Source organism: Microcaecilia unicolor, chromosome 7 (assembly GCF_901765095.1).
Source record: "Microcaecilia unicolor chromosome 7, aMicUni1.1, whole genome shotgun sequence".
NCBI classification, from domain to species: Eukaryota; Metazoa; Chordata; class Amphibia; order Gymnophiona; family Siphonopidae; genus Microcaecilia; species Microcaecilia unicolor.
The window spans coordinates 124,999,404-125,027,364 of NC_044037.1; the positions used below are offsets into that span (position 1 = coordinate 124,999,404).

At 45.2% G+C, this 27,961-nt stretch overlaps 1 protein-coding gene across 1 annotated transcript in view; it reads right to left on the reverse strand.

Annotated features, from left to right (window-relative positions):
- Positions 1–425: 425 nt before the first annotated feature.
- PELO (pelota mRNA surveillance and ribosome rescue factor) overlaps positions 426–27,961 on the reverse strand; it is a 368,678-nt gene continuing 341,142 nt past the window's right edge. Inside the window, 2 exon segments of the mRNA XM_030210814.1 lie at positions 426–1,552; positions 18,498–18,529. Coding sequence (XP_030066674.1) covers positions 1,464–1,552; positions 18,498–18,529 — 121 coding nt within the window. The 3' untranslated portion in view covers positions 426–1,463.

Sequence of the window (27,961 nt, forward strand, 5' to 3'; positions counted from 1 at the left end):
TGTCTCTTTCATTAATGAATCTCCAGATTGAGAAAAACGTTCAAGGACAAAGTATATACAGCTACGGGTTACTATACTAATTGACCAGTTTTAAGGCCATTTTATCCAACAGGTTTTGGGTTATCTTCTTGGACAGGGAGAGCACAGCTACTAGGACACTTTCTTGACCTCTGGGTGCTCAGATTAAGATAATCTTAGCCAATGAAAGCAGCAATTTTAGGGTCATTTGTTGAGTCAACAAGAGCAAAACTTTGGGAGTAATGAGGTGGTATTTTCAACTGAACTAAGAAATAATTTTAGGTTACTTTAAAGCAATATTGATAATAAGCCAATGGAAGCACAACTGTGAGCAGCCTCACGTGACTGAGGTTGTGAGGACAAAATATTAAATCAATGGAAGCCAAACTTTGATGAAATTTTCTTGCTCCATTCAGACAATTTCTTAACTAGTTGAAGCATTACTGTACATAAGAAAATCACATTTCTTCCATAATAAATATATATTTTATTGGCAAATAGTTCTGCTCCCCAAAATTCAGTCCACAGCTCCAATCCAGGTCTAGTTGATAACAGTGACTGAATGGCAAGTGGCCTGCACTTTTATCTTTGCACAGGGAAGAAAAGCCACAGAATTTTTCTGAATGGTCTACCCCCAAAATTCCCTCTACTGATCAATAGAAAGGCTTCCTAGGACTATAGAGGGTAATTTTGAAAATTGCCCACCCATTTCCCTAAGTAAAAATAATAAAGATTTGGCACAGGAATAGTAGCCACAGAAAAAGCAGGTGAAAATAGCTGCAGGTACCTTTTCTTTGGCAATTTTCTGAATGAGGATCTTTCCTTTTTGTTGTGAAGTCCAAAAGGGAAAGTAGCTACAGACTTTCACCTGCCTGCAGATGTTTAAAAAACAGCCCCATTAATTTAGTTCTTTATTAGTTAATTTGTTCAACAGCAGGTAGGTTTGTGGACATCTGAACTGGGAATGGGAATGTGAAGTGGCTTGCTTCAAAATCTGCTTCACTCACAGAATCGGGTAATATGAACAGCTATCATCCTCCTTTCCTTCTATGTCTCTTGTATATTTTTATGACTTGTAACTGCGTTGACATGCTTTTTACTCAAAAAGCAGTTAAGAAAATGATATCTATATACGTGACTTTCTTCATTTGGAAAACAGTTCTGAACGTTGTGCCTTGCCCCAGTTCAAACTATGTCTGCTTCTGAAGGGTAAATGCATGGTGTGCTCCAGTTATAGGGTTCAAGATGGCACACAATACATAGTAAACTAGGCATATAAGACAGTAAGCAATTCCTGAGCAAGCCTGGTGGTGGTGGGAGCATCAGGCATAGAGATAGCATCAGATGAAAACTGTAGTTCCTCCTTTGCTGCAGGGAGTCAAAAATCAGCCAACACATGTTTCTGAGCAAGTTAGCTGTAGTTGGGGAGAAGATATCCACTACACTCAGTCTTCCTCTGAACTGGACTCATCTTCAGAAAGATCAGGAACTGGAAACCTCAAGATGGCCGCCACCCCTGTCAACTGGCTGAGCTCTGAGTGGAAATTAGCAGAACAAAATTAAAAAAAAAAAAAACTATTTGAAATTCACATTTGTCAAAAAATTGAAAAGTTAATTCTACAGCTAGTTTCTAGTACACTAAAAACTAGAAATTCTTTAGAAGTCACAATGTGGTATTTGGGTGTTGATGCAATTGCACTGGTTGCCACTGTCTATGTTTACTAAGCGGCGCTTACTAAGTGGCAGTCCCAAAAGATAGACATTTTCTATGCAATAATGGAACAAAATGAATATGTTTAGGGTCAAAACAAAGACCTTTTTAGCTAGACCTGTTTCAATCAGGACTAACGGGTCCTTTTTGACCCAAACCAAGGTCCCCTTTTACCGCAGCGGGTAAAAGGCTCTCTTTTTTGGTCTAAAAGAAATGGCTGTGCGGTAAGTGAACCACTTGCTGCGCAGTCATTTCAGGGGGAAGCACTTACAGCCACCCATTGAGGTGGTGGTAAGGGCTCCCATGCTAACCTGGCGGTAACCAACTAGCCTGCAAATTTTTGTAGTGCCGGAAATGGCACGCGCAGGGGGTTGGGCTTACCGACACTTAGTAAAAGGTCCCCTAAGTGACCAAAAGGTGTCCTAAATGACAAAAGGAGGGATTAAAGCATACCCCCTCTTACTCCCCCAGTGGTCACTGACCCCAAGATGTGACAGTACATACCAGGCTGTATGACAGCTTCACATGTGATGACTATTTCTATTAGAGCAGCAACCAGGTGCAAGAAGTAGCCTAGTGGTCAGTGCAGTGGACTGTAGAGCAGGGGACCCAGGTGCATATCCCACTGGTACACTTGTGGTGGAAGTTTGAACCCTCCAAAATACACTAAATATCTACTGTACCTATGTAAAGGTGACACCTGCAAGCTTGAGAGCTATTGAAGTAGTGTACAGTGAGGTATTTTAGGTATTTTTCTGCTCCTGGAGGGCTCCCCGTATAATTTAAGGGGGATATGGTGAAATGTGTACATGGGACCTTTTATATGAAGTCTACTGCAGTGCCCCCTAGGCTACCCCACTACTCTGCTGGGATATCTGTGTGGCCTGTCTACTAAGAACGATGGCCCCCAGACATCCCAATGGCTGGCTTTTGGACGTTTTTCTCTTGGACGTTTTATTTTCCACCATGGTCCCAAAAGAAATATGTAATGAGTACAAACCGTCTAGGAAAAAAGACAATTTTCAAACTAATAAGCAGGGGCGTAGCCAGACACCAAATTTTGGATGGGCCTGGGCCCAAGATGGGTGAGCAAAAGAACCCCACCCTGTCCCACAGGTGATTTGGTCTCTCCCTCTCTCGCCTGCATGCCATATGGTCTCTCTAACACCCCCCTCTCCCGCATACCTTTTAAAAAGCAGATTTTCACTGGCAGCGAGCAGCAACTAATACACACTGCTCATGTTGGCCCCACAGCCTTTCCACTGATGCAACTTCCTGTTTCTGTATAGGTGTGAATACATCAGAGAGAAGGCTGTGGGGCTGATGTGAGCAGTATGTATCAGACGCTGCTTTCTGCAGGCGAAGATCTGCTAATTTACAAGGTATGCAGGATGGACAGATGTTGGGAGTTTTCAGCTGGTGGGGATTGGGAATCCCTGCCAACCACATCATAAGTGTGCTGCTACTGGGTGGGCCTGGGCCCACTCTTGGCTATGCCACTGCCAATAAGGCAGACATTTTTCAGGTTCCAAACGGCTATGTTCACCACTCAGTTTTTGGACATTTCTAGCAAAATATCCAAAATCAGGCTTAGACATTTTATTGAAAATGCCCCTCAAAATCTGAAGAATCAAAAAAATAAACCCTTTGAGCGCAATGATTTTTTTTAAGGGAAGGTAATTCTACAAATTAAGTTAAATATTCCAGTGCCTGACCCCATAAAAAACACATTTTAAATGGGCACAAAAAAGCTATGTGGACAAAAACACTGGAGATGAATCATTTAACACCTTTTAAGAAACTTGCTAACCCCCCCCCCCCCCCCCACACACACACACAATGAATGTACTGTGACATTACTTACATTGCGCCGAACAGAAGTTCTGAATGAGCGAGTCAAATACGTAAAAAAGTCAAATTTTGTGTCAAATAAACAAGTCTGACATCACCAAAAAACTGTCTTAAATAAAAAACCCCAAAACCTTAAGAAATGGTTGTTGTATATAACATCCCCTTCATTTAAGAAAAGGTGACCAAATTTTACACAACTCTCTGTTCCTATCGTCAGCCAGGGGCGTAGCCACGGGTGGGCCTGGGCCCACCCAATTTGGGGTCAGGCCCGCCCAGCAGCACAGCGATTCCGGAGGCTCCGGTCCCCATCATCATCCATTCCCCCGTGGCGTGCCGCAACTTTCATCCCCATCTTCCCTCACCCTCGCAGGCCCGCCCAGCAGCGATTCCGATCGCAGGCAGCTCCTTCGGCTTGTGCACGCTGCCTGCCGGCTGCCGCTCAAATCTCCTTGCAGCTACTAGCAGCGCTAACCCGGAAGCCTCTCCTCTGAGCTTCCGGGTTAGCGCTGCTAGTAGCTGCAAGGAGATTTGAGCGGCAGCCGGCAGGCAGCGTGTACGAGCCGAAGGAGCTGCCTGCGATCGGAATCGCTGCTGGGCGGGCCTGCGAGGGTGAGGGAAGATGGGGGTGAAAGTTGTGGCATGCAACGGGGCAAGGGATGATGGGGAAAAGATGTTGGAATGGGGGAGGGAAGACGGGGACAGCAGCTGCACGGGGGGGGGGGGGGGGGGGGGAAGAAGATGGAAGGAAAGATGCTGCACAGGGAGGAGGGAAGATGGAATGATGAGGCATGGTGGGTGGGGGGAGAAGCTGCATGGGGAAGAAGGGAGAGATCCATTAAAGGGGTGGAGGGGTCAGGAAGGGAGAAGTCTTGGCTGCATATGAGGTGGAGGAGAGGGAGACATGCTGCATAGAGAGGGGATAGGTGGCGAGAGGGGGAGATATGTTAAACACAGGGGTGGAGAGGAGGGCAAAATGGTGGGCATAGGGGTGGAGGGAAGGGAGAAATGTTAGACATGCTGGTAGAGGGGAGGAAGGTAGATATGCTGTATGGGAAGGGGAGAGAGACGTTGGACAGTGGGAATGAGAGGGGGAGATAGACATGGGGGTGGATGAGAGGTACACAGTAGGTGGTGAGGGGGGAAATGCTGGGCCATGGAGGAGAGGGCTACTACTATTACTATTTAACAGGAATGAAGAGAGAAGGGGCAGGAAAATATAAGGCTACCATGGTGGGGTGGGGAGGGGATCAGATGCTGGTTAGAAGGGTGGAGGGAGAAGATGATGGGAATGGTGAAATCCTGTGGGAGAGGGCAAGAGGGGGAGGAGGGGGTGGCAAGGAAATGAATGAGAGATAGTGATTACAGAGGGTAGAAATATGGTAATGGGGAGTAGATTAAAGATAAAAGAGAAAGTAGGGATGGGGAGGAGTAAGATGGGGAATGGGAGAGCTAGTGGGTGAAAGAAGAAGATGGAAATTTGATAGGTAGTTGAAAAGTAAAAAGGAGACAAAGAAGGGTGAGAGAGAGGCAGAAAAGAGCTACAAAGGAATGACCAACATGTCAGAGGCAGGAATATTGAGGGAACAGACAGGAGAGAGGAGAAAAGACAAATGGACTACAGCCGCTTGAAGAAGAATTAGCAGACAGCAGAGAGGAAAGCAGAAACGAGAAACTGGAACCAGCAAGATGGAAAAATAAAATGTCCAGACAACAAAGGTAGAAACAAAGCATTTTATTTCAAATGTTTTAAATGGAATATGTTAGCTTTTGGAAATGTGCATAGGAAATGTCTTTGTATTGTGTTCTGTAGAAAAGGAAATGCATGTTTTGTGTCTCCAGTGTTGCAGTAATGCTATGTTTAACTTCTTGGGGTTCCTTTTCAATTTTTGTCTAAATATTTTTATTTCTAATTTGTGATCCCTTGTTCTGTGTTTGGTGAGGTTCTGTTGGTGTGATAGTAATGGCAGGTGGAAAATTGGAAGGGAGGCAAAGAGGAGAGGGAATCGGGGAGGGGAGCCCTCCTTTATTTTCTGACCTGGGCCAAGTAGGTCTTACAACAGTCCTAACCCTTGCTGTATAGCTGGTGAGGATTCCCAGGCATCCCCAGCTAAGGACCTCCTCCAAAGGCGGCCAGAACTCCCTTCTACCAAGCTCTGGCAACAGCATCCTTGAGCCATCAACAGCTAAGCATGTGTGGGGTGCTGGCATCAGTGGCTTAGGGTCATTGCTGCTGCCTGCCAAGCTTGGTAAAAGAGAGTTCTGGCCACCTTCAGAGAAAGTCTTCAGCTGACTGAGCTTGAGGATCCTCATTAGCTAAAATATTTATATTTTGAGGTGGAGGTAGGGCGGAGCAGAGAAAATTTTGTACCCACCCACTTTGGGATCAGGCCCACCCAAAACTGGCTGTCTGGCTACGCCACTGTCATCAGCTGTTATACAGCATCAGAGAATGCAACAAACTGAACCTGTTCAGTTCTGCATATTGGATAACACTTACTCAGAAATAACAATAACACAATTATAATATAGATGTTCTCCATAAAAATTTATAGACCAAATAAATATAGGCAACAGTCTTAATTATACCAAAAACATTAAATATAATATATAAACCATGGATGACAAACATGTGGCCCATGGGGAAGTTCCGTGTAGCCCACATCAACGTTACATAAGTACATAAGCATTGCCATACTGGGAAAGACCAAAGGTCCATCAAGCCCAGCATCCTGTTTCCAACAGTGGCCAATCCAGGTCACAAATACCTGTCAAGATCCCAAAAAGTACAAAACATTCTATACTGCTTATCCCAGAAATCGCGGATTTTCCCCAAGTCCATTTAATAAAGGTCTATGGACTTTTTCTTTAGGAAGCCGTCCAAACCTTTTTTAAACTCTACTAAACTAACCGCCTTTACCACATTCTCTGGCAACGAATTCCAGAGTTTAATTACATGTTGAGTGAAGAAATATTTTCTCCGATTCGTTTTAAATTTACTACATTGTAGCTTCATCACATGCCCTCTAGTCCTAGTATTTTTGGAAAGCGCAAACAGACGCTTCACATCTACCCGTTCAACTCCACTCATTATTTTATAGACCTCTATCATATTACTACTACTACTTATCATTTCTATAGCGCTACTAGACGTACGCTGCGATGTACACTTGAACATGAAGAGACAGTCCCTGATTGACAGACCTTACAATCCAATTCAGACAGACAAACAGGACAAACAAGAGATAAGGGAATATTAAAGTGAGGATGATAAAATAAGGGTTCTGAACAAGTGAACAAGGGTTAGGAGTTAAAAGCAGCATCAAAAAGGTGGGCTTTTAGCTTAGATTTGAAGACGGTCAGAGATGGAGCTTGACGTACCGGCTCAGGAAGTCTATTCCAGGCATATGGTGCAGCAAGATAAAAGGAACGGAGTCTGGAGATAGCAGTGGAGGAGAAGGGTGCAGATAAGAGAGATTTACCCAGTGAACGGAGTTCCCGGGGAGGAATGTAGGGAGAGATGAGAGTGGAGAGGTACTGAGGAGCTGCAGAGTGAATACACTTATAGGTCAATAAGAGGAGTTTGAACTGTATGTGGAAACGGATAGGAAGCCAGAAGTGACTAGTGAGGGCTAATATGAGCATAATGACACTGGCGGAATATTAGTCGTGCAGCAGAATTTTGAACAGATTGAAGAGGAGAGAGATGGCTAAGTGGGAGACCTGTGAGAAGCAAGTTGCAATAGTCTAAGCGAGAGGTGATAAGAGTGTGGATGAGGGTTCTGGTAGTGTGCTCAGAAAGGAAAGGGCGAATTTTGCTGATATTATAGAGAAAGAAACGACAGGTTTTAGTAGTCTGTTGAATATATGCAGAGAAGGAGAGGGAGGAGTCGAAGATGACCCCAAGGTTACGAGCTGATGAGACAGGAAGGATGAGAGTGTTATCCACAGAAATAGAGAATGGGGGAGGAGGAGAGGTTGGTTTAGGGGGAAAGATAAGAAGCTCAGTCTTGGTCATGTTTAGTTTCAGATGGCGCTGAGACATCCAGGCAGCAATGTCAGACAGGCAGGCTGATACTTTGGCCTGGATTTCGGCTGAGATTTCTGGTGTGGAGAGGTAGATCTGGGAGTCATCAGTGTAAAGATGATACTGAAAACCACTAGGATGAGATCAGAGTACCAAGGAAAGAAGTATAGATGGAGAAGAGAAGAGGTCCCAGGACAGATCCCTGAGGTACACCAACTGACAGTGGGATAGAAGTATGTAGTTTCCTCTTCAGTGATTTCAGAAAAGGAAGAAAAGGAGGCAGGGGTTGGAGGGTTGAGAGAATGGACTAAGGGAAGGAGAGGTGGAGGTGACCTGGTTGAGAATTCAAGTTTAATCTTGTGAACCTTATCATGAAAGAACTCAGCCAGAGTCTGGGGGGAAAGTGAAGGGGGGGCAGGGTCGTGCCAACACGGTAAGCGGGGTAAGCACCGCAGGGGGCGCCGACCTCTGGAGGGCGCCACCCAGGTTCGCTCACTTGCAAAATCTTTTACCTGAAGTTGTGATTCTCCTCTCTCCCCTGCCCTTCCCTCTCCACGTCAGGAAGTGAAGGCAGTCCAGCAGTGCTGAGGCAGACACGCTCTGCTAAAATTGCTTCAAAGAGTACAACCAGTGCTATATATGTCTTTGGCGTGGGAAGAACTCCTCATTCAGGGTGAGCTTGAACAACATTCAAATTAAAGAGAACAGGTTTGGAGGGAGGTGTGCAAGTGAGACTGGGGAGAAATAAAAATTAAATAGTGTAATTGTTTGTTAAAATCTGTGAGTGGTTCAAAGTTTTTTTTTTCTGAGCATGTACACTGAGAGGTGGGCATGACTTTAATGATGTGTGCATAATTATCCTGAGATAGCTACAGCTAAAAGCCATTTTACTGGCTGATGGTTCAAAGAGGAAGTTTAGCTTAGAGCTGGTAAGTGAAAATCTGATTGTTTTTTTTGTGTGTAATTACTAAATGTTTTGTATGTAATTACTAAATGTTTATTTCTTATATATCTCCACCATTCATGATGTATTGTAAGCCACCAGAATCTTCAAAACTTTTAGTACATGAACATTGCTGGGCAGACTTCTACGGTCTCTGCCCTGATTGTGACTGAATAGGTATGGATGGGCTTGAGTGTATATTTTAAGGGACTTCATCTTTACTATCAGAACTTAGCATAAGAACTTCTACAGTCTGTGCCCTGAGAATGGCAAGGACAAATCAAACTCAGGTATACATATAAAGTATCACATACCGTGTAAAATGAGTTTATCTTGTTGGGCAGACTGGATGGACCGTACAGGTCTTTATCTGCTGTAATTTACTATGTTACATTGAGCCTGCAAAGAGGTGGGAAAATGTGGGATACAAATGCAATAAATAAATAAATAAATAAAAAACATTCTGCTTGGATAGAAAGAGTTTGTAATGTGTGAAAATACATTTTGCTTTAATGAAATTGCTAAACTTTAGAGTCAGAGACTTATCAATGAGGGATACATACAGTGCTTTTTTTGTACTGGCACCTTTTTCCTGAGGTCCGGCTCACTTGCCCGCTCCCTTCTGTTCCTGCTCTCGCGCTCCAAAATCTTTTACCCAAAGTTGCGATTCTCCTCTCTCCCCTGCTCTCCCCTCCATGTCCAGCATGTCGCCTCCCTCCCCTGCCCTCCCCTCTCCATGCTGGACATGGAGGGGAGGGGAGAGGAGGGCAGGGAAGAGAGAATTGCTGGACATAGATGAGAGGGGAGGGCAGGGGGCAGAGGAGACATACTGGACATGGAGGGGAGGGGAGGTCAGCGAAGAGAGATTCGCTGGACATGAAGGGCAGGGGAGAGAGGAGAAACGTTGGACATGGATGGGAGGTGAGGGCAGGGGAGAGAGGAGAATCGCTGGACATGGATGAGAGGGGAGGGCAGGGCAGGGGAGAGAGGAGAATCGCTGGACATGGATGAGAGGGGAGGGCAGGGGAGAGAGGAGAATCGCTGGACATGGATGAGAGGGGAGGGCAGGGAAGAGAGATTCTCTGGACATGGATGGATGGAGGAGTTGGCGGGGAGAGAGGAGAAATGCTGGTCTTGGATGGAGGAGAGGGGAGAGAGAATTATTGCTTTATACGGATACAGGGGAGGGACGAGAGAGGAGAAATGCTGAACATAGATGGAGGGGATGAGAGAGGAGAAGTGCTGGACATGGATGGAGGTGAGGAAAGAAAAAAGAAGAAGATGCACATGGATGGAGATGAGGGAAAGGGAAGAGAGGAGAAAAACTGCACATGGATGGAGAAAATAGGCAAAAGCGGGATCCACGTTATACCTCCTCCATTCAATTCCACAGAGGAGGACACAGCTTTTACTTATGGATGTAGGGCAAGAAATGAAGAAGAAAGGAGGAAAGTAAAGAAATAAATGGAAAGGAAGCCCTGGAAACGGAATTAAGAGAACAGATAGAGAGCAGCAGAATCAGAGACTGGGACCAATATGGATAGAAAAACAAAGTCACCAGACAACAAAGGTAGAAAAATTTCATTTTATTTTCATTTTAGTGTTTGGAATATGTCCACTTTGAGAATTTACATCTGCTATCTTATTTTGCAATGTATAGCAATTTGTTTTCTAAAAATATTGCTGACAATTCCTGTCAGTGTGGCAAGTGGTGAGCGATCATTTTCACGGTTAAAAATCATAAAAAATGATTTGCGATCAAGTATTTCGCAAGAAAGGCTTGTAAGCCTTGCCATCTTGTGCCACACGGGGGGGGGGGGGGGGGGGGGGCGCCAACTGATAGTCTGCAGGGGGGCACCAGAGACCCTAGGCACAGCCCTGAGGGGGGGGGGGGGGTTGGAGGTGAAGGCACTTTGAGGAGAGAGTTCAGTGTGGCAAAGAGACGATTAGGGTTTGAGCCAAGAGAATTAGTCAACTGGATGTAATAGTCCTGTTTGGCAAGTAAAAGAGCAGACTGGAAGGAGGTCAGCAAGAATTTGAAATGTATGAAGTCAGCATGGGCACAGGATTTCAGCCAAAGGCGTTCGGCAGAGCAGGCACAGGAACGTAGGTAGCAGATTCTAGAGGTCAGCCAAGGTTGGGGTTTGGTACGTTTTACAGAACGGGGAATGAGAGGAGCGAGAGTATCCAGAGCAGAGGAGAGAATAGTTTTATACGAAGAGACAGCCTCATTGACAGACTTAGATTCCATATCTCCCCTCAGCCGTCTTTTCTCCACGCTGAAGAGCCTTAGCCGCTTTAGCCTTTCCTCATAGGGAAATAATCCCATCCCCTATATCATTTTCGTCACCCTTCTCTGCACCTTTTCTAATTCCACTATATCTTTTTTGAGATGCGGCGACCAGAAATGAACACAATATTCGAGGTGTGGTCACACCATGGAGTGATACAAAGGCATTATAACATCCTCATTTTTGTTTTCCATTCCTTTCCTAATAATACCCAACATTCTATTTGCTTTCTTAGCCGCAGCAGCACACTGAGCAGAAGGTTTCAACGTATCATCAACAACGACACCCAGATCCCTTTCTTGGTCTGTGACTCTTAACGTGGAACCTTGCATGACGTAGCTATAATTTGGGTTCCTCTTTTCCACATGCACCACTTTGTACTTGCTCACATTAAACACCATCTGCCATTTAGACGCCCAGTCTCGTAAGGTCCTCTTGTAATTTTTCACAATCCTCCTGCGAATTAATGACTTTGAATAACTTTGTGTCATCGGCAAATTTAATTACCTCACTAGTTACTCCCATCTCTAGGTCATTTATAAATATGTTAAAAAGCAGTGGTCCCAGCACAGACCCCTGGGGAACCCCACTAACTACCCTTCTCCATTGAGAATACTGACCATTTAACCCTACTCTCTGTTTTCTATCTTTTAACCAGTTTTTAATCCACAATAGAATACTACCTCCTATCCCATGACTCTTCAATTTCCTCTGGAGTCTTTCATGAGGTACTTTGTCAAACGCCTTCTGAAAATCCAGATACACAATATCAACCGGCTCCCCTTTATCCACATGTTTGTTCACCCCTTCAAAGAAATGTAGTAGATTGGTGAGGCAAGATTTCCCGTCACTAAATCCATGTTGACTTTGTCTCATTAATCTATGCTTTTGAATATGCTCTGTAATTTTGTTCTTTATAATAGTCTCTACCATTTTGCCTGGCACCGACGTCAGACTCATTGGTCTATAATTTCCCAGATCTCCTCTGGAACCTTTTAAAAAAATTGGCGTTACGTTGGCCACCTTCCAATCTTCCGATACCACGCTCGATTTGAAGGATAAATTACATATTACTAATAGCTCAGCAAGTTCATTTTTCAGTTCTATCAGTACTCTGGGATGAATACCATTCGGTCCAGGAGATTTGCTACTCTTCAGTCAGTTCCTTCTTCCATTTTCTGAAGGATTTTCTTTTAGCTCTAATAGCTTCCTTCACCTCACTTTTTAACCATGCTGGCTGTCGTTTGGTCTTCCGTCCTCCTTTTTTTAATACACGGAATATATTTGGCCTGGGCTTCCAGGATGGTGTTTTTGAACAGCATCTATACCTGATGTAAGTTTTTGACCCTTGCAGTGCCTTCTCTAAGTTTTTTTTCACCGTTCTTCTCATTTTGTCATAGTCTCCTATTTTAAAGTTAAATGCTAACGTATTTGATATCCTATGTATACTTACTTCAAAGCTAATATCAAATCCGATCATATTATGATCACTGTTATCAAGCGGCCCCAGCACCATTACCTCCCGCACCAGATCATGCGCTCCACTAAGGACTAGGTCTAGAATTTTTTCTTCGCTTGTCGGCTTCTGTACCAGCTGCTCCATAAAGCAGTCCTTGATTTCATCAAGGAATTTTACCTCCCTAGCGTGCCCTGATGTTACATTTACCCAGTCCATATCGGGGTAATTGAAATCACCCATTATTGTTGTCCTGCCCAGTTTGTTTGCGTCCCTAATTTCTTTTAAAATTTCTGCATCCGTATGTTCATCCTGGCCTGGCCAGGCGGACGGTAGTACACTCCTATCACTGTCCTTTCCCCCTTTACACATGGAATTTCAATCCACAGGGATTCCAAGAAGTGTTTTGTTTCCTGCAGAATTTTCAATCTATTTGATTCAAGGCTCTCCTTAATATACAACGCTACCCCTCCACCAATTCGATCCACCCTATCACTATGATATAATTTGAACCCTGGTATAACAGTGTCCCACTGGTTATTCTTCTTCCACCAGGTCTCAGAGATGCCTATTATATCTAATTTTTCATTTAGTGCAATATATTCTAACTCTCCCATCTTATTTCTTAGGCTCCTGGCATTCGCATATAGACATTTCAAACTATGTTTGTTGTTCCTATTTACATCATGCTCAGTACTTGAAAGTATTGATTTGCAATCTTTTGTCCGATTTTTATTTTTATTGAAGGATACCTGATCTACTACGGCCTCTTTTGCAACTTCACTATCAGGATACCCTATCTTCCCTGTTTTGGTGATATCTTTGAAAGATATCTTATCCAGAACCATGCGCTTTTGAGCGACTGTCGGCCTTCCCCCCGTTTCTAGTTGAAAAGCTGCTCTAACTCCTTTTTAAATGCCGATGCTAGCAACCTGGTTCCACCCTGTTTAAGGTGGAGCCCATCCTTTCAAAATAGGCTCCCTCTTCCCCAGAATGTTGCCCAGTTCCTAACAAATCTAAAACCCTGCTCCCTGCACCATCGTCTCATCCACGCATTGAAACTCCGGAGCTCTGCCTGTCTCTTGGACACTGCGCGTGGAATGGGTAGCATTTCAGAAAATGCTGCCCTAGAGGTTCTAGATTTGAGCTTTCTACCTAAGAGCCTAAATTTGGCTTCCAGAACCTCTCTCCCACATTTTCCTATGTCATTGGTACCCGCATGTACCAAGACAGCTGACTCCTCCCCAGCACTATCTAAAAATCCTATCTAAGTGACACGTGAGGTCCGCCACCTTCGCACCAGGCAGGCAAGTCACCAGGCGATCCTCACGTCCACCAGCCACCCAGCTATCTATATGGCTAATGATCGAATCACCAACTATAACAGCTGTCCTAACCTCTCTCTCCCGGGCAGCACTTGGAGACATATCTTTGGTGCAAGAGGATAGTACATCCCCTGGTGGGCAGGTCCTAGCTACAGGAGTACTTCCTACTTCACCAGGGTGATGCTCTCCTTCTGGGAGACCTCCCTCCTCCAAGGTAGCACAAGGGCTACCAGACTGGAGGTGGGACATCTCTACAACATCCCTGTAGGTCTCCTCTATGTACCTCTCTGTCTCCCTCAGCTCTACCAAGTCTGCTATTCTAGCCTCAAGAGAACGGACACGTTCCCTGAGAGCTAGGAGCTCTTTGCATCGAGCACACACATATTTGCAACAGTGTTTTCCTTGGATGTAAATCCCAAGTCCTAAAACGTCTCCAGACTGCCCAGAACACGGCAGCCAGACTTATCTTTGGCAAGTTAAGATTTGAAAGCGCCTCACCCCTTCGAGAAAGACTTCACTGGCTCCCCATCAAAGAGAGAATATACTTCAAGATCCATACAATGATCCATAAGATCATATCAGGAGAGTCCCCCAGCTATATACATAGTAAACATAGTAGATGATGGCAGAAAAAGACCTGCACGGTCCATCCAGTCTGCCCAAGAAGATAAATTCATATGTGCTACTTTTTTATTTGTACTGTCCTCTTCAGTGCACAGACCGTATAAGTCTGGCCAGCCCTATCCCCGCCTCTCAACCACCAACCCCGCCTCCCAACCACCAGCTCTGGCACAGACCCAATATGTCTGCCCAGAACTATCCCCGCCTTCCAACTACCAGTCCCGCCTCCCACCACCAGGTCTGGCACAGACCGTATAAGTCTGCCCAGCACTATCCCTGCCTCCCACCACCGGCTCTGGCACAGACCGTATAAGTCTGCCCAGCACTATCCCCGCCGCCCAACCACCAGCCCCAGCACAGACCGTATAAGTCTGCCCAGCACTAGTCCCGCCTCCCAACCACCAGCCCCGGCACAGGCTGTATAAGTCTGCCCAGCACTAGCCCCGCCTCCCAACCACCAGCTCTGCCACCCATTCTAGGCTAAGCTCCTGAGGATCCCTTCCTTCTGCACAGGATTCCTTTATGTTTATCCCACGCATTTTTGAATTCAGTTACCGTTTTCACCTCCACCACCTCCCGCGGAAGGGCATTCTAAGCATCCACCACCCTCTCCATGAAAAAATACTTCCTGACATTCTTCTTGAGTCTGCCCCCCTTCAATCTCATTTCATGCCCTCTTGTTCTACCGCCTTCCCATCTCTGGAAAAGGTTTGTTTGCGGATTAATACCTTTCAAATATTTGAATGTCTGTATCATATCACCCCCTGTTTTTCCTTTCCTCCAGGGTATACATGTTCAGGTCCGCAAGTCTCTCCTCATACGTCTTGTAATGCAAATCCCATAACCATCCTCGTAGCTTTTCTTTGCACCACTTCAATTCTTTTTACATCTTTAGCAAGATACGGCCTCCAAAACTGAACACAATACTCCAGGTGGGGCCTCACCAACGACTTGTACAGGGGTATCAACACCTCTTTTCTTCTGCTGGTCACACTCTCTCTATACAGCCTAGTAACCTTCTACTACGGCCACCGCCTTGTCACACTGTTTCATCGCCATCAGATCCTCAGATACTATCACCCCAAGATCCCTCTCTCCATCCGTACCTAGCAGACTCTCACCGCCTAACACATATGCCTCTCTTGGATTTCTACTTTGCATTTCTTCGCATTGAATTTTAATTGCCAAACCTTAGACCATTCTTCTAGCTTTTTCAGATCTTTTTTCATGTTTTCCACTCCCTCCGGGGTGTCCACTGTGTTACAAATCTTAGTATCATCCGCAAATAGGCAAACTTTACCTTCTAACCCTACGGCAATGTCACTCACAAATATATTTTGAACAGAATCGGCCCCAGCACCAATCCCTGAGGCACTCCACTACTCACCTTTCCCTCCTCCGAGCGAACTCCATTCACCACCACCCTCTGGTGCCTGTCCATCAACCAGTTCCTAATCCAGTTCACCACTTTGGGTCCTATCTTCAGCCCATCCAGTTTATTTAAGAGCCTCCTGTGGGGAACCGTGTCAAAAGCCTTGCTGAAATCTAAGTAGATTACGTCTATAGCACGTCCACGGTTCAATTCTCCGGTCACCCAATCAAAGAACTCAATGAGATTCGTTTGGCACGATTTCCCTTTGGTAAAACCATGATGTCTCGGATCTTGCAAACTCATTTTCTTCCAGGAAATTCACTATCCTTTCCTTCAGCATCGCTTCCATTACTTTTCTAATAATCGAAGTGAGGCTTACCGGCCTGTAGTTTCCAGCTTCTTCCCTATCACCACTTTTGTGAAGAGGGACCACCTCCGCCGTTCTCCAATCCCTCGGAACCTCTCCCATTTCAAAGGATTTATTAAACAAATCTTTAAGAGGACCCGCCAGAACCTCTCTGAGCTTCCTCAATATCCTGGGGTGGATCCCATCCGGTCCCATGGCTTTGTCCACCTTTAGTTTTTCTAGCTGTTGATACACACTCTCTTCCGTGAACGGTGCTATATCCACTCCATTCTCAAATGAACTTTTGCCAGTCCATTGTGGTCCTTCTCCCGGATTTTCTTCAGTAAAAACAGAACAAAAGTATCTATTTAGCAAATTTGCCTTTTCTTCATCATTATCTACATAGCGGTTTGCAGTATCTTTTTAGTCTCACAATTCCCTTTTTAGTCATTCTCCTTTCACTAATATACCTGAAGAAATTTTTGTCACCCCTCCTTACCAGCCATTTGTTCTTCCGCTTTTGCCAGACGTACCTCTCTCTTGGCTTCTTTCAGTTTCCTCCAGTATTCCTCCCAATTAGACCTCCCAATTAGAAATAGAACAAAGTCATCACGAACATACCTCAATTTACAGCTCCCCAACTGTAAAGGTATCAAGTACAAAACATACTATGCATCCAGTTTCTCCTTCCTGGATAGTCAACTTTGGAATGACCTCCCAAGACCTATCCGAGCAATTAACAACTATTTGCCTTTCAGGAAAATGTTAAAGTCCCATTTTTTCAAGTAAGCTTACCCTAATAGACCAACTTAATTCTACCAGACCACCTATGATACTCCTACTACGACGTCGACACTAACTTTGACCCCAATGATACATTTGACCTTGTTCACTAATCCCCTTATACTCAATCCCTTATCTCTCCCCTCCATCCTTTACCATTTCCCTCCCAATCTCCTTCCCTTTCACCTATCCTATCCATGTCTACCTTCCCTACTCTAACTCATATATTACTGGGCGCTGTTGCCACTGTGTTTTTTTATTTTTGTTTTTTTTCTTCTCAGTTCATAATATTCTTTTCACATGTCCTTTGTAAAGCTTTTCACAATGTAAGTAGTTATGATCATCACAGTTTATAATATTCTTCCTACATTTCCTTGTTTTACTTTATTCTCTACCATGTAAGATGCTTTCTTTTACGATGTAAGCTGCACTGAACCTGCTGTATGTGGGAAAGAGCGGGGTACAAATGTAATAAATAATAATAATAATATGACATCTCACCAACTGGGAGATAATCATACATGTGACACTCAATGCAAAAGACTGGATAGCACCCCTCTCGCTGCTAGACTGCTGACTCTATCTTAGTGTTGTTGAGTTTTTCAATAATTTAAAACTTGCTACAGTATTAAGGATATTAGCATAATATAAAAGTGACTTTTAGTTTATATAGTATATTGTATGATTTAGTTAATGTTTCCTTCTTAGATGGTAATGAAATGTATTTAAAACTCTGTAAGAGCACTCCTTGCTCGTTACCCTAATTACAATAACTGACTATAAATGAAGAGTTGTCCTAGGGGTGGGTGGGAAGACTAAACTAGATCCTGCAGTGCCTGTTAGATTCTGTTAATGCTGTGGTACAAAGTTTTTAAATCTAAGTGGAAAAGACTATGGAGATTAGTTGATAAAATTTTTTTTTTTTTTTTTTATTTTGCCTAACACTAACCTACAATTCCTCCTTAAACCCCAATCTTTAAGTTCCCAAAGCACAAAGCAAAATAGCGTTCACGTACCAGAGAAATGTTCTCTTCTCTCGGAACTTCTCTTTAGAAAATGAGCCCAATAGTAAGAGTGAGGGAGGGACAGAAGACAGAGATGAAAGAAAGAAATAAATAGAAACAGCAAAAAGATAAAGGAAGAGATACAGAGACTAGAAAAGGAAAGACATTGACACAAATGTAGTAAAAGAAAAATACAAAGGGAAAGAAAAAGATTAAAAAATAATAAGATATGCTATGAAGCGGGGAGATCTAGATTTGTATTTCTTGCAACTTGGTGATAGGTCAAACCTGCACATGTTGTGGAGATGGTGTACTCTATACCAAGGAAATGAAGTTGGCAGCCTCTGCTACAGTACCTCGCTTTGCCAGCCAATAATCCCTTGGTCCAGCTAGGGCTGCAGTGCTGCTTCAGAAAGGTACATTAAAGATGGAGTCCATAAGTGGAAAAATAAATAAAAACTAAAAATAAATGAAATAAGATCAAGAAAGAAAAGACAAGAAAAACTAGAAAAAGTGAATGAGAACAAAACTAAAATAGAAAAAATCCCATCCACAATTAAAAAGTCTATGTGCAAAGCATGTACAAACACCCAAGCACAGTCATTTTGGCAGGCTAAAAAAAGAGAAAGAAAAGAGCAATAAAGAGACAGGCAAAATGTGAGGCTTTTGAGAAAAAAAATCACGACAAGTGCAAGACTCAACTATGCAGCACTCTAAGGTTATGGGTACTCTCTGTGCTGTGCAACACTTACGCTCGCCAGACACGTGCAGGCTGGAGAAAATACTGTGAAGAAAAAAAACAAGACAGAAATATGAGGTACTGGGATTAGTATAAACAGTAAAAGCTAATTGAGGAGACAAGTGAGACATTTCTGAACAATAACTAAGGGGGTTAAGTTATTAAGCTGTGCTAAGGAACTAACCCACGTTAAATGTCTTATAAGGCGTGTTAAAGAGCTCTAACTCTGGTTCTGGTGTCCTAATGCAGCTTTAATTAGGTCACCTTGTGGTACATAGTAATGAGTTATAAAACCTGCAAATGCTTGTAAAGCAGATCATTACTATATAAATTCTATAACATGGCTTGTGATGAACATTGAGTGCACACTGTAAGCTGCGGTATAGCAGGTAAAATAATGTCACCAAAAAGCTGGAATTATTTTACCACCCCAGGTGCATATAGCTACAAACCCATAGCCCAATGCCCCCATATGGCATTTTAAAAAGAATCAAGTCCAAGAGATCAGTCCAAACACCAGGATAAGATGCTCCAAATACAACTTTATTAGGACCCTACACGGTCCGTGTTTCGGCTACAGAAGCCTTCATCAGGGGTCAATCGATGAGTGCTCAGCTTTATATCAATTGTTGACGGAGCGTCTGAAAATATGTCTCTTGGTACAAGTGTGTGTAGTATCAAGCTCAAACAAATGTGATTTTTTTTTATATAAAGCTGAGACCTGGAAGTCCCTGAGCCAATCACAACGTGTTCAGCCTGGAAAGGGAGGGACATCCAAGTAAGTAGAGTTGTGGCCGAGTGGTTAGAGCACCTGTCTTGTAATCCAGAGGTGCCGGGTTCAAATTCCACTAATAGTTTTGTTAAAAAAATAAAAAAGGCCTAGCACTTGGATTTTTTCCCCACTTTTTTAAGTTGTACGAAGTCTTTATTGAGCATTTATCAACACAGCATAACAAAATACAGCACTCCAGAACAAGTAAGTAATAGCATAACTGATCAGCTCCAGGTCTCTCTCAACCAATCCCAGCGCGTTTAGCTGTTACCAGTATCAGCTAAACGCGCTGTGATTGGCTGAGAGAGACCTGGAGGGAGGGACGTCCAAAAAGTTTTGATTTGTGTCCTCTCACGTCCCAATTTTCTGGGCTGGAAGGCTCCTCCGTATCGTCAGGTTAGTTTTTATTCTCTTGCCTCTGAACTGTACATTAGCTTGTAGCCTGTAAAAAGAACGTCTTTTTAGAGGGAGTTTTTTTTATAGTGAAGGACGTGCATAAAGGACGTCCTTGGCATGCGCAGAGCAGCCAGCATAACGCTTGGCTGCTCTGCGCATGCTCGACCGGCCGATTGGCCGACTGTTTAACGATGGAATAGAGAATGCAAGTGAGCTACAACGAGCAGCTCATTTGCATATCTATTCCTTGATGCACGCCTGTTCCTTACCAATTCACTAAGGGAATCGGTAAGGGAAGGGCTCTAACGATTGATTAGTGCATCTAGCCCATAGAGAGGAAAGGTCCCACTCAACTTTCTTTCTGAGAAGTCTGAGAGAAGAGGACATCTCTGTGGGTAAGTGACATTATTTTATTCTGAGCTTGGTAACTTATTAGGGTTTAAAAGAGGAATTGTAGGATATTGATAAACACAGAATTTTAAAATAAAAAGAGCAAGCAAACGTTATTAGATAGTCTCCATAACCTTTTCCCCATAGTTTTAAAACTTGAAGTTTCTGCCACAGGTTAAAGATTAGGGTTTAAAAATGGAATTGTAGGATATTGATAAACGCAGTTAGAATAATAAAAAAAAAAGCAGGCAAACTTTATTAGCTAGCCTCCATACCCTTTTCCCCCATAGTTTTAAAACTTGAAATTTCTGCCACAGCATTAACAGATAGTCTCTAGAAGGCACAGAAGGGCCCAGGCTGTTGGCATCGGCATTTAAAAAGGAGATAACAGCTTTTAAACTAGAAACTAGGGGAAGGTCAACAGTCACTCAAAAGTGAATGGTTCGGAATAAGTTTTAAAGATATCACCAAAACAGGGAAGATAGGGTATCCCGATAGTGAGGTTGCAGAAGAGACCACAGCAGATCAGGTGTCCTTAAATAAAAATCAGACAAAAGATTGCAAATTAATACTGTCAATACTGAGCATGATGTAAATAGGAACAACAAACATAGTTTGAAATGTCTATATGCGAATGCCAGAAGCCTAAGAAATAAGATGGGAGAGTTAGAATATATTTCACTAAATGAAAAATTAGATATAATAGGCACTCTGAGACCTGGTGGACGGAGGATAACCAGTGGTACACTGTCAAACCGGGGTACAAATTATATCCTAGTGATAGGGTGGATCGAATTGGTGAAGGGGTATGTTGAAGAGGGCCTTGAATCAAATAGATTGAAAATTCTGCAGGAAACAAAACACATCCTGGAATTCCTATGGATTGAAATTCCATGTGTAAAGGGGAAAAGGATAGTGATAGTAATGTACTACCGTCCGCCTGGCCAGGATGAACAGATGGATATAGAAATGTTATTGGAAATTAGGGACGCAAACAAACTGGGCAACATGATAATAATGGGTGATTTCAATTACCCCGATATTGACTGGGTAAATGTAACATCGGGGCATGCTAGGGAGGTAAAATTCCTTGACGAAATCAAGGACTGCTTTTGTGGAGCAGCTGGACAGGAGCCGACAAGAGAAGGAAAAATTCCAAACCTAGTCCTTAGTGGAGCTCATGATCTAGTGCGGGAGGTAATAGTGATGGGGCCGTTGATAACAGTGATCATAATATGATCAGATTTGATATTAGCTTTGGAGTAAGTATAAACAGGAAATCCAATTTAGCGTTTAACTTTCAAAAAGGAGACTATGATAAAATGAGAAGAACGGTGAAAATAAAAACGTAGAGGAGCAGCTGCAAGGGTCAAAAATTTACATCAGGCGTGGATGCTGTTCAAAAACACCATCCTGGAAGCCCAGGCCAAATATATTCCACGTATTAAAAAAGGAGGACGGAAGACCAAACGACAGCCGGCGTGGTTAAAAAGTGAGGTGAAGGAAGCTATTAGAGCTAAAAGAAATTCCTTCAGAAAATGGAAGAAGGAACCGACTGAAAATAATAAGAAACGGCAAAAGGAATGTCAAGTCAAATTCAAAGTGCTGATAAAGAAGGCAAGGAGTGACTTTGAAAAAAAGATTGATTTGGAGGCAAAAAAACATAGCAAAATTTTTTTTTACATATATTAAAAGCAAGAAGCCGGCAAAAGAATTGGTTGGACTGCTAGATGACCGAGGGGTAAAAAGGGCGATCGGGGAAGACAAAGCCGTAGCGGAGAGATACCGGTGCCAGAAATGGTATTCGAAGCTGACGAGTCAGAGAGACTGAAAGAAATCTCTATAAACCTGGAGGATGTAATGGGGCAATTTGACAAATTGAAGAGTATCAAATCTCCTGGACCAGATGGTATTCATCCCCAAATACTGATAGAATTGAAAAATGAACTGGCAGTACTATTGTTAGTAGTATGTAATTTATCTTTAAAATCGAGTGTGGTACCGGAAGATTGGAGGGTAGGCCATGTAATGCCGATATTTAAAAAAGGTTCCAGAGGGTATCCGGGAAATTACAGACCGGTGAGCCTGATGTTGGTGCTGGGCAAAATGGTAGAGACTATTAAGAAGAACAAAATGACAGAGCATATTCAAAAGTATTGATTAATGAGACAAAGCCAACATGGATTTAGTGAAGGGAAATCTTGCCTCACCAATCTATTACATTTCTTTGAAGGGGTGAACAAACGTGGATAAAGGCGAGCTGGTTGATATTGTGTATCTGGATTTTCAAAAGACATTTCACAAAGTACCTCATCAAAGACTCCAGAGGAACTTGAAAGTCATGGGATAAGAGATAGTGTCCCATTGTGGATGAAAAACTGTTTAAAGGATAGACAACAGAGAGTAGGGTTAAATGGTCAGTATTCTCAATAGAAAAGGGTAGATAGCGAGGTTCCCCAGGGGTCTGTGCTGGGACCGCTGCTTTTTAACACATTTAAGCGAGGTTCCCCAGGGGTCTGTGCTGGGACCGCTGCTTTTTAACACATTTATAAATGATCTAGAGATGGGAGTAACTAGTGAGGTAATTAAATTTGCTGACGACACAAAGTTATTCAAAGTTGTTAAATCGTGAGAGGATTGTGAAAAATTACAAGAGGACCTCACGAGACTGGGCGCCTAAATGGCAGATGGCGTTTAATGTGAGCAAGTGCAAAGTGATGCATGTGGGAAAGAGGAACCCGAACTATTGCTACGTAAAGCGAGGTTACTAACCTGTAGCAGGTATTCTCCGAGGACAGCAGGCTGATTGTTCTTACGATTGTGTGACGTCCGACGGCAGCCCCAGGATCGGAAGCTCTTCCTAGCAACAAGTTTTGCTAGCCCCCGCGTGTAGATGCGCACTGCGCATGCGCGGCCGTCTTCCCGCCTGAAGTGCGAGCATGCCCCTCAGTCAGATAGAAAGCAAAAGGCAAGGGAAGACACAACTCCAAAGGGGAGGAGGGAGGGTTTGTGAGAACAATCAGCCTGCTGTCCTTGGAGAATACCTGCTACAGGTTAGTAACCTCGCTTTCTCTGAGGACAAGCAGGCTGCTTGTTCTCATGATTGGGGTATCCCTAGCCCCCAGGCTCACTCAAAACAACAAACAATGGTCAATTAGGCCTCGCAACGGCGAGGACAGAGATGAGATTGACCTAAACAACAACAACAACAACTAACTGGGAGTGCAGCCTGGAACAGAATAAAAATTGGGCCTAGGGGGGTGGAGGTGGATTCTAAACCCCAAACAGATTCTGCAGGACCGAACTGTCCGAACCGACTGTCACGTCGGGTATCCTGCTGTAGGCAGTAGTGAGATGTGAATGTGTGGACAGAAGACCACGTCGCAGCCTTGCAAATCTCTTCAATGGTGGCTGACTTCAAGTGGGCCACTGACGCTGCCATGGCTCGAACACTATTTGCCGTGACATGGCCCTCAAGAGTCAGCCCAGCTTGGGCATAAGTGAAGGAAATGCAATCTGCTAGCCAATTTGAGATGGTGCATTTCCTGACAGCCACTCCCCTTCTATTGGGGTCAAAAGAAACAAACAATTGGACGGACTGTCTGTGGGGGCTTGTCCACTCCAAATAGAAGGCCAAAGCTCTCTTGCAGTCCAATGTGTGCAACTGACGTTCAGCAGGGCGGGTATGAGGACGGGGAAAGAATGTTGGCAAGACAACTGACTGGTTCAGATGGAACTCCGACACCACCTTCGGCAAGAACTTAGGGTGAGTGCAGAGGACTACTCTGTTATGATGAAATTTGGTATAAGGAGCATGAGCTACCAAGGCTTGAAGCTCACTGACTCTGCGAGCTGAAGTGACTGCCACCAAGAAAATGACCTTCCAAGTCAAGTACTTCAGATGGCAAGAATTCAGTGGCTCAAAGGGAGGTTTCATCAGCTGGGTGAGAATGACATTGAGATCCCATGACACTGTAGGAGGCTTGATAGGGGGCTTTGACAAAAGCAAACCTCTCATGACGCGAACAACTAAAGGCTGTCCAGAGATAGGCTTACCCTCTACACGATAATGAAAAGCACTAATTGTGCTAAGATGAACTCTTACAGAGTTGGTCTTGAGACCAGACGGACAAATGCAGAAGGCATTCAAGCAGGGTCTGTGTAGGACAAGAACGAGGATCTAGGGCTTTGCTGTCACACCAGACGGCAAATCTCTTCCATTTGAAAGAATAACACCTCTTCGTAGAATCTTTCCTGGAAGCAAGCAAGACTCGGGAGACACCCTCAGAAAGACCCAACGAGGCAAAGTCTACGCTCTCAACATCCAGGCCGTGAGAGCCAGGGACTGAAGATTGAGATGCAGAAGCGCCCCCTCGTTCTGAGTGATGAGAGTTGGAAAACACTCTAATCTCCACGGTTCTTCAAAGGACAACTCCAGAAGAGGGAACCAGATCTGACGCGGCCAGAAGGGAGTGATCAGAATCATGGTTCCACGATCCTGCTTGAGTTTCAGCAAAGTCTTCCCTACCAAGGGTATGGGAGGATATGCTACAGGAGGCCCTTCCCCCAATGAAGGAGAAAGGCATCCAACGCTAGTCTGCCGTGGGCCTGAAGTCTGGAACAGAACTGAGGGACCTTGAAGTTGACCTGAATGGCAAAAAGATCTACAAAGGGAGTGCCCCACGCTTGAAAGATCTTGCGTACTTCTCTCGAGTTGAGAAACCACTTGTGAGGTTGTTTACGCCTGCCAGATAGGTGGCTTGGAGAAACATGCCGTGCTGGCCAGCCCAAAGCCACATCCTGACTGCTTCCTGACACAGGGGGCGAGATCCGGTGCCCCCCCTGCTTGTTGACATAGTACATGGCAACCTGGTTGTCTGTCTGAATTTGGATAATTTGATTGGACAGCCGATCTCTGAAAGGCTTTAGAGTGATCCAGATCGCTCGCAACTCCAGGAGATTGATCTGAAAACCTGTTTCCTGGAGGGTGAAGCCCATCGACATGAGCTCCCCACCCCAGGAGAGACGCATCCGTCGTCAGCACTTTTTGCGGCTGAGGAATTTGAAAGGGACGTCCCAGGGTCAAATTGGAGCGAATTGTCCACCAATGAAGGGAGGTGAGAAAACTCGTGGACAGTTGGATCACGTCCTCTAGATTTCCTGCAGCCTGAGACCACTGGGAAGCTAGGGTCCATTGAGCTGATCGCATGTGAAGACGGACCATGGGAGTCACATGAACTGTGGAGGCCATGTGGCCGAGCAATCTCAACATCTGCCGAGCTGTGATCTGCTGAGATGCTCTTACCCAGGAAACAAGGGACAGAAGATTGTCTGTCCTCATCTCGGGAAGGTAGGTATGAGCAGTCTCGGAGTCTAGAAGAGCTCCTATAAATTCGAGTCTTTGTACCGGAAGAAGGTGGGACTTTGGATGATTTATCACAAACCCTAGTAGCTGCAGGAGGTGAATAGTCATCTGCATGGACTGTAGAGCTCCTGCCTCCGAGGTGCTCTTTACCAGCCAATCGTAGAGATAAGGGAACACATGCACTCCCAGCCTGCGTAGGGACGCCGCTACGACTGCCAGGCATTTTGTGAACACCCTGGACGCAGAGGCGAGATCAAATGGTAGCACACAGTACTGTGGAATCGAAGATACTGTCTGTGAGCTGGCAGTATTGGGATGTGAGTATAAGCATCCTTTAAGTCCAGAGAGCATAGCCAATCATTTTTCTGAAGCATGGGAAGAAGGGTGCCCAGAGAAAGCATCCTGAACTTTTCTCGGACCAGATATTTGTTCAGGGCCCTTAGGTCTAGGATGGGACGCATCCCCCCTGTTTTCTTTTCCACAAGAAAGTACCTGGAATAGAATCCCAGCCCTTCCTACCCCGGTGGCACGGGCTCGACTGCACTGGTGCTGAGAAGGGCGGAGAGTTCCTCTGCAAGTACCTGCTTGTGCTGGAAGCTGAAGGACTGAGCTCCCGGTGAGCAATTTGGAGGTCTGGAGATCAAAGTGAGAGTATCCTAGCCGAACTATTTGTAGAACTCACCGGTCGGAGGTTACAAGAGGCCACCTTTGGTGAAAAAACTTTAACCTCCCTCCTACCGGCAGATTGTCTGGCACGGACACTTTTATCTCGGCTATGCTCGCCTGGAGCCAGTCAAAAGCCTGTCCCTTGCTTTTGCTGGGGAGCTGCAGGGGCCTGTTGAGGCGCACGCTGTTGATGAGAATGAGCGCGCTGGGGCTTAGCCTGAGCAGGCTGGTGAGAAGGTGGCTTGTACCTACGCCTATTAGAAGCATAGGGAACATTCCTCCTTCCCCCATAAAAACACCTAACAGAAGAGGTAGATGCTGAAGGCGTCTGGTGGGAGAGCTTGTCGAATGTGGTGTCCCGCTGCTGGAGCTGTTCTACCACCTGTTCGATGCGCTCACCAAAAATGTTATCCCCCCGGCAAGGAGCATCCGCAATCTGCTGCTGGGCTCTATTCTCCAGGTCAGAGGCACGCAGCCATGAGAGTCTGCGCATCACTATACCTTGAGCAGCGGCCCTGGACGCAACATCAAAAGTGTCAAAAACACCCCTGGACAGGAATTTTCGACACCCCTTCAGCTGCCTGACCACCTCCTGAAAAGGCTTGGCCTGCTCCGATGGGAGCTTCTCGACCAAGTCCGTCAGCTGCTGCACATTGTTCCGCATATGGATGCTCGTGTAGAGCTGGTAGGATTGGATCTTGGACACGAGCATAGCAGAATGGTAGGCCTTCCTCCCAAAAGAGTCCAGAGTCCTAGACTCCCGCCCCGGGGGTGCTGAGGCGTAATCCCTAGTACTCTTGACTTTCTTGAGAGCCAGATCCACGACTCCAGAGTCATGAGGCAACTGGATCTTTATCAACTCTGGGTCCCCATAGATCCGATACTGGGACTCAATCTTTTTGGGAATAGTGGGATTACTTAAGGGTTTCGTCCAGTTCGCCATCAATGTATGCTTCAGGACATTATGAAGGGGAACAATGGACGACTCCTCGAACATCTCAGCCCTGGGCTCATCCTCAGTATCCACTGGGAAGGGAATGGCCGTAGACATTTCCCAAACAAATGACGAGAAAGACAGACTCTCCAGGGGAGAAAGCTTTCTCTCTGGCGAAGGAGTGGGGTCAGAAGGAAGACCACAAGACTCCTCGTCAGAAAAATATCTTGGGTCTTCCTCTGCCTCCCACGAGGCCTCACCTTCGGTATCAGACACAAGTTCATGAACTTCAGTCCGAAGCCAAGCCCGTCTCGACGTGGAGGAACTATGTCCTCGATGATGGTGTCGAGAAGACTCCAGTGCTGGCGGCGACGAAGCTTCCTCCAGCAACGTCGATGCCGCAAGCGGTACCGGCGTCACAGTCTGTACCACGGGCGGGGAGCCAGCCGCCGCATCTCTCGACGGCACCGGAGGCGCAAGCACCCCAGCTACAGGAGCAGATGAACGCAGCAGCGTTTCCAGGATACCTGGAAGGATGGCCTCGAGGCGCTCGTCCAGAGTGGCTGTCGAGCAAGGCTGTGGGGCCGGTACCAGTGACGATGTCAGAACCTATCTGGAGCGAGGAGGCGGTACTGGGCTGTCCGGAGCAGAGCTAATCGACACCTCTTGTATAGAGGGGGAGCGATCCTCTCGGTATCAACGCTTCTCGGGTGCCGACTCCCTCGGCGTCTCGGAGCTCTTGGTACCGTGACGGGAAGGTGACAGATGACGGTGCTTCTTCACCTTTGCGCGAAGCATGCCAGTGGTACCTCTCGGTACCGAAGAGGAAGACGTTGAATCCAGACGTCTCCTCGGGGCCGGGCCTGAAGGTGGTCGGTCCCGGGGGGCCTGCAGAGCAGGAGCCCTCGAGGCAGGTGGAGACCCACTCGATGGCTCATTGCTACCAGCATGGAA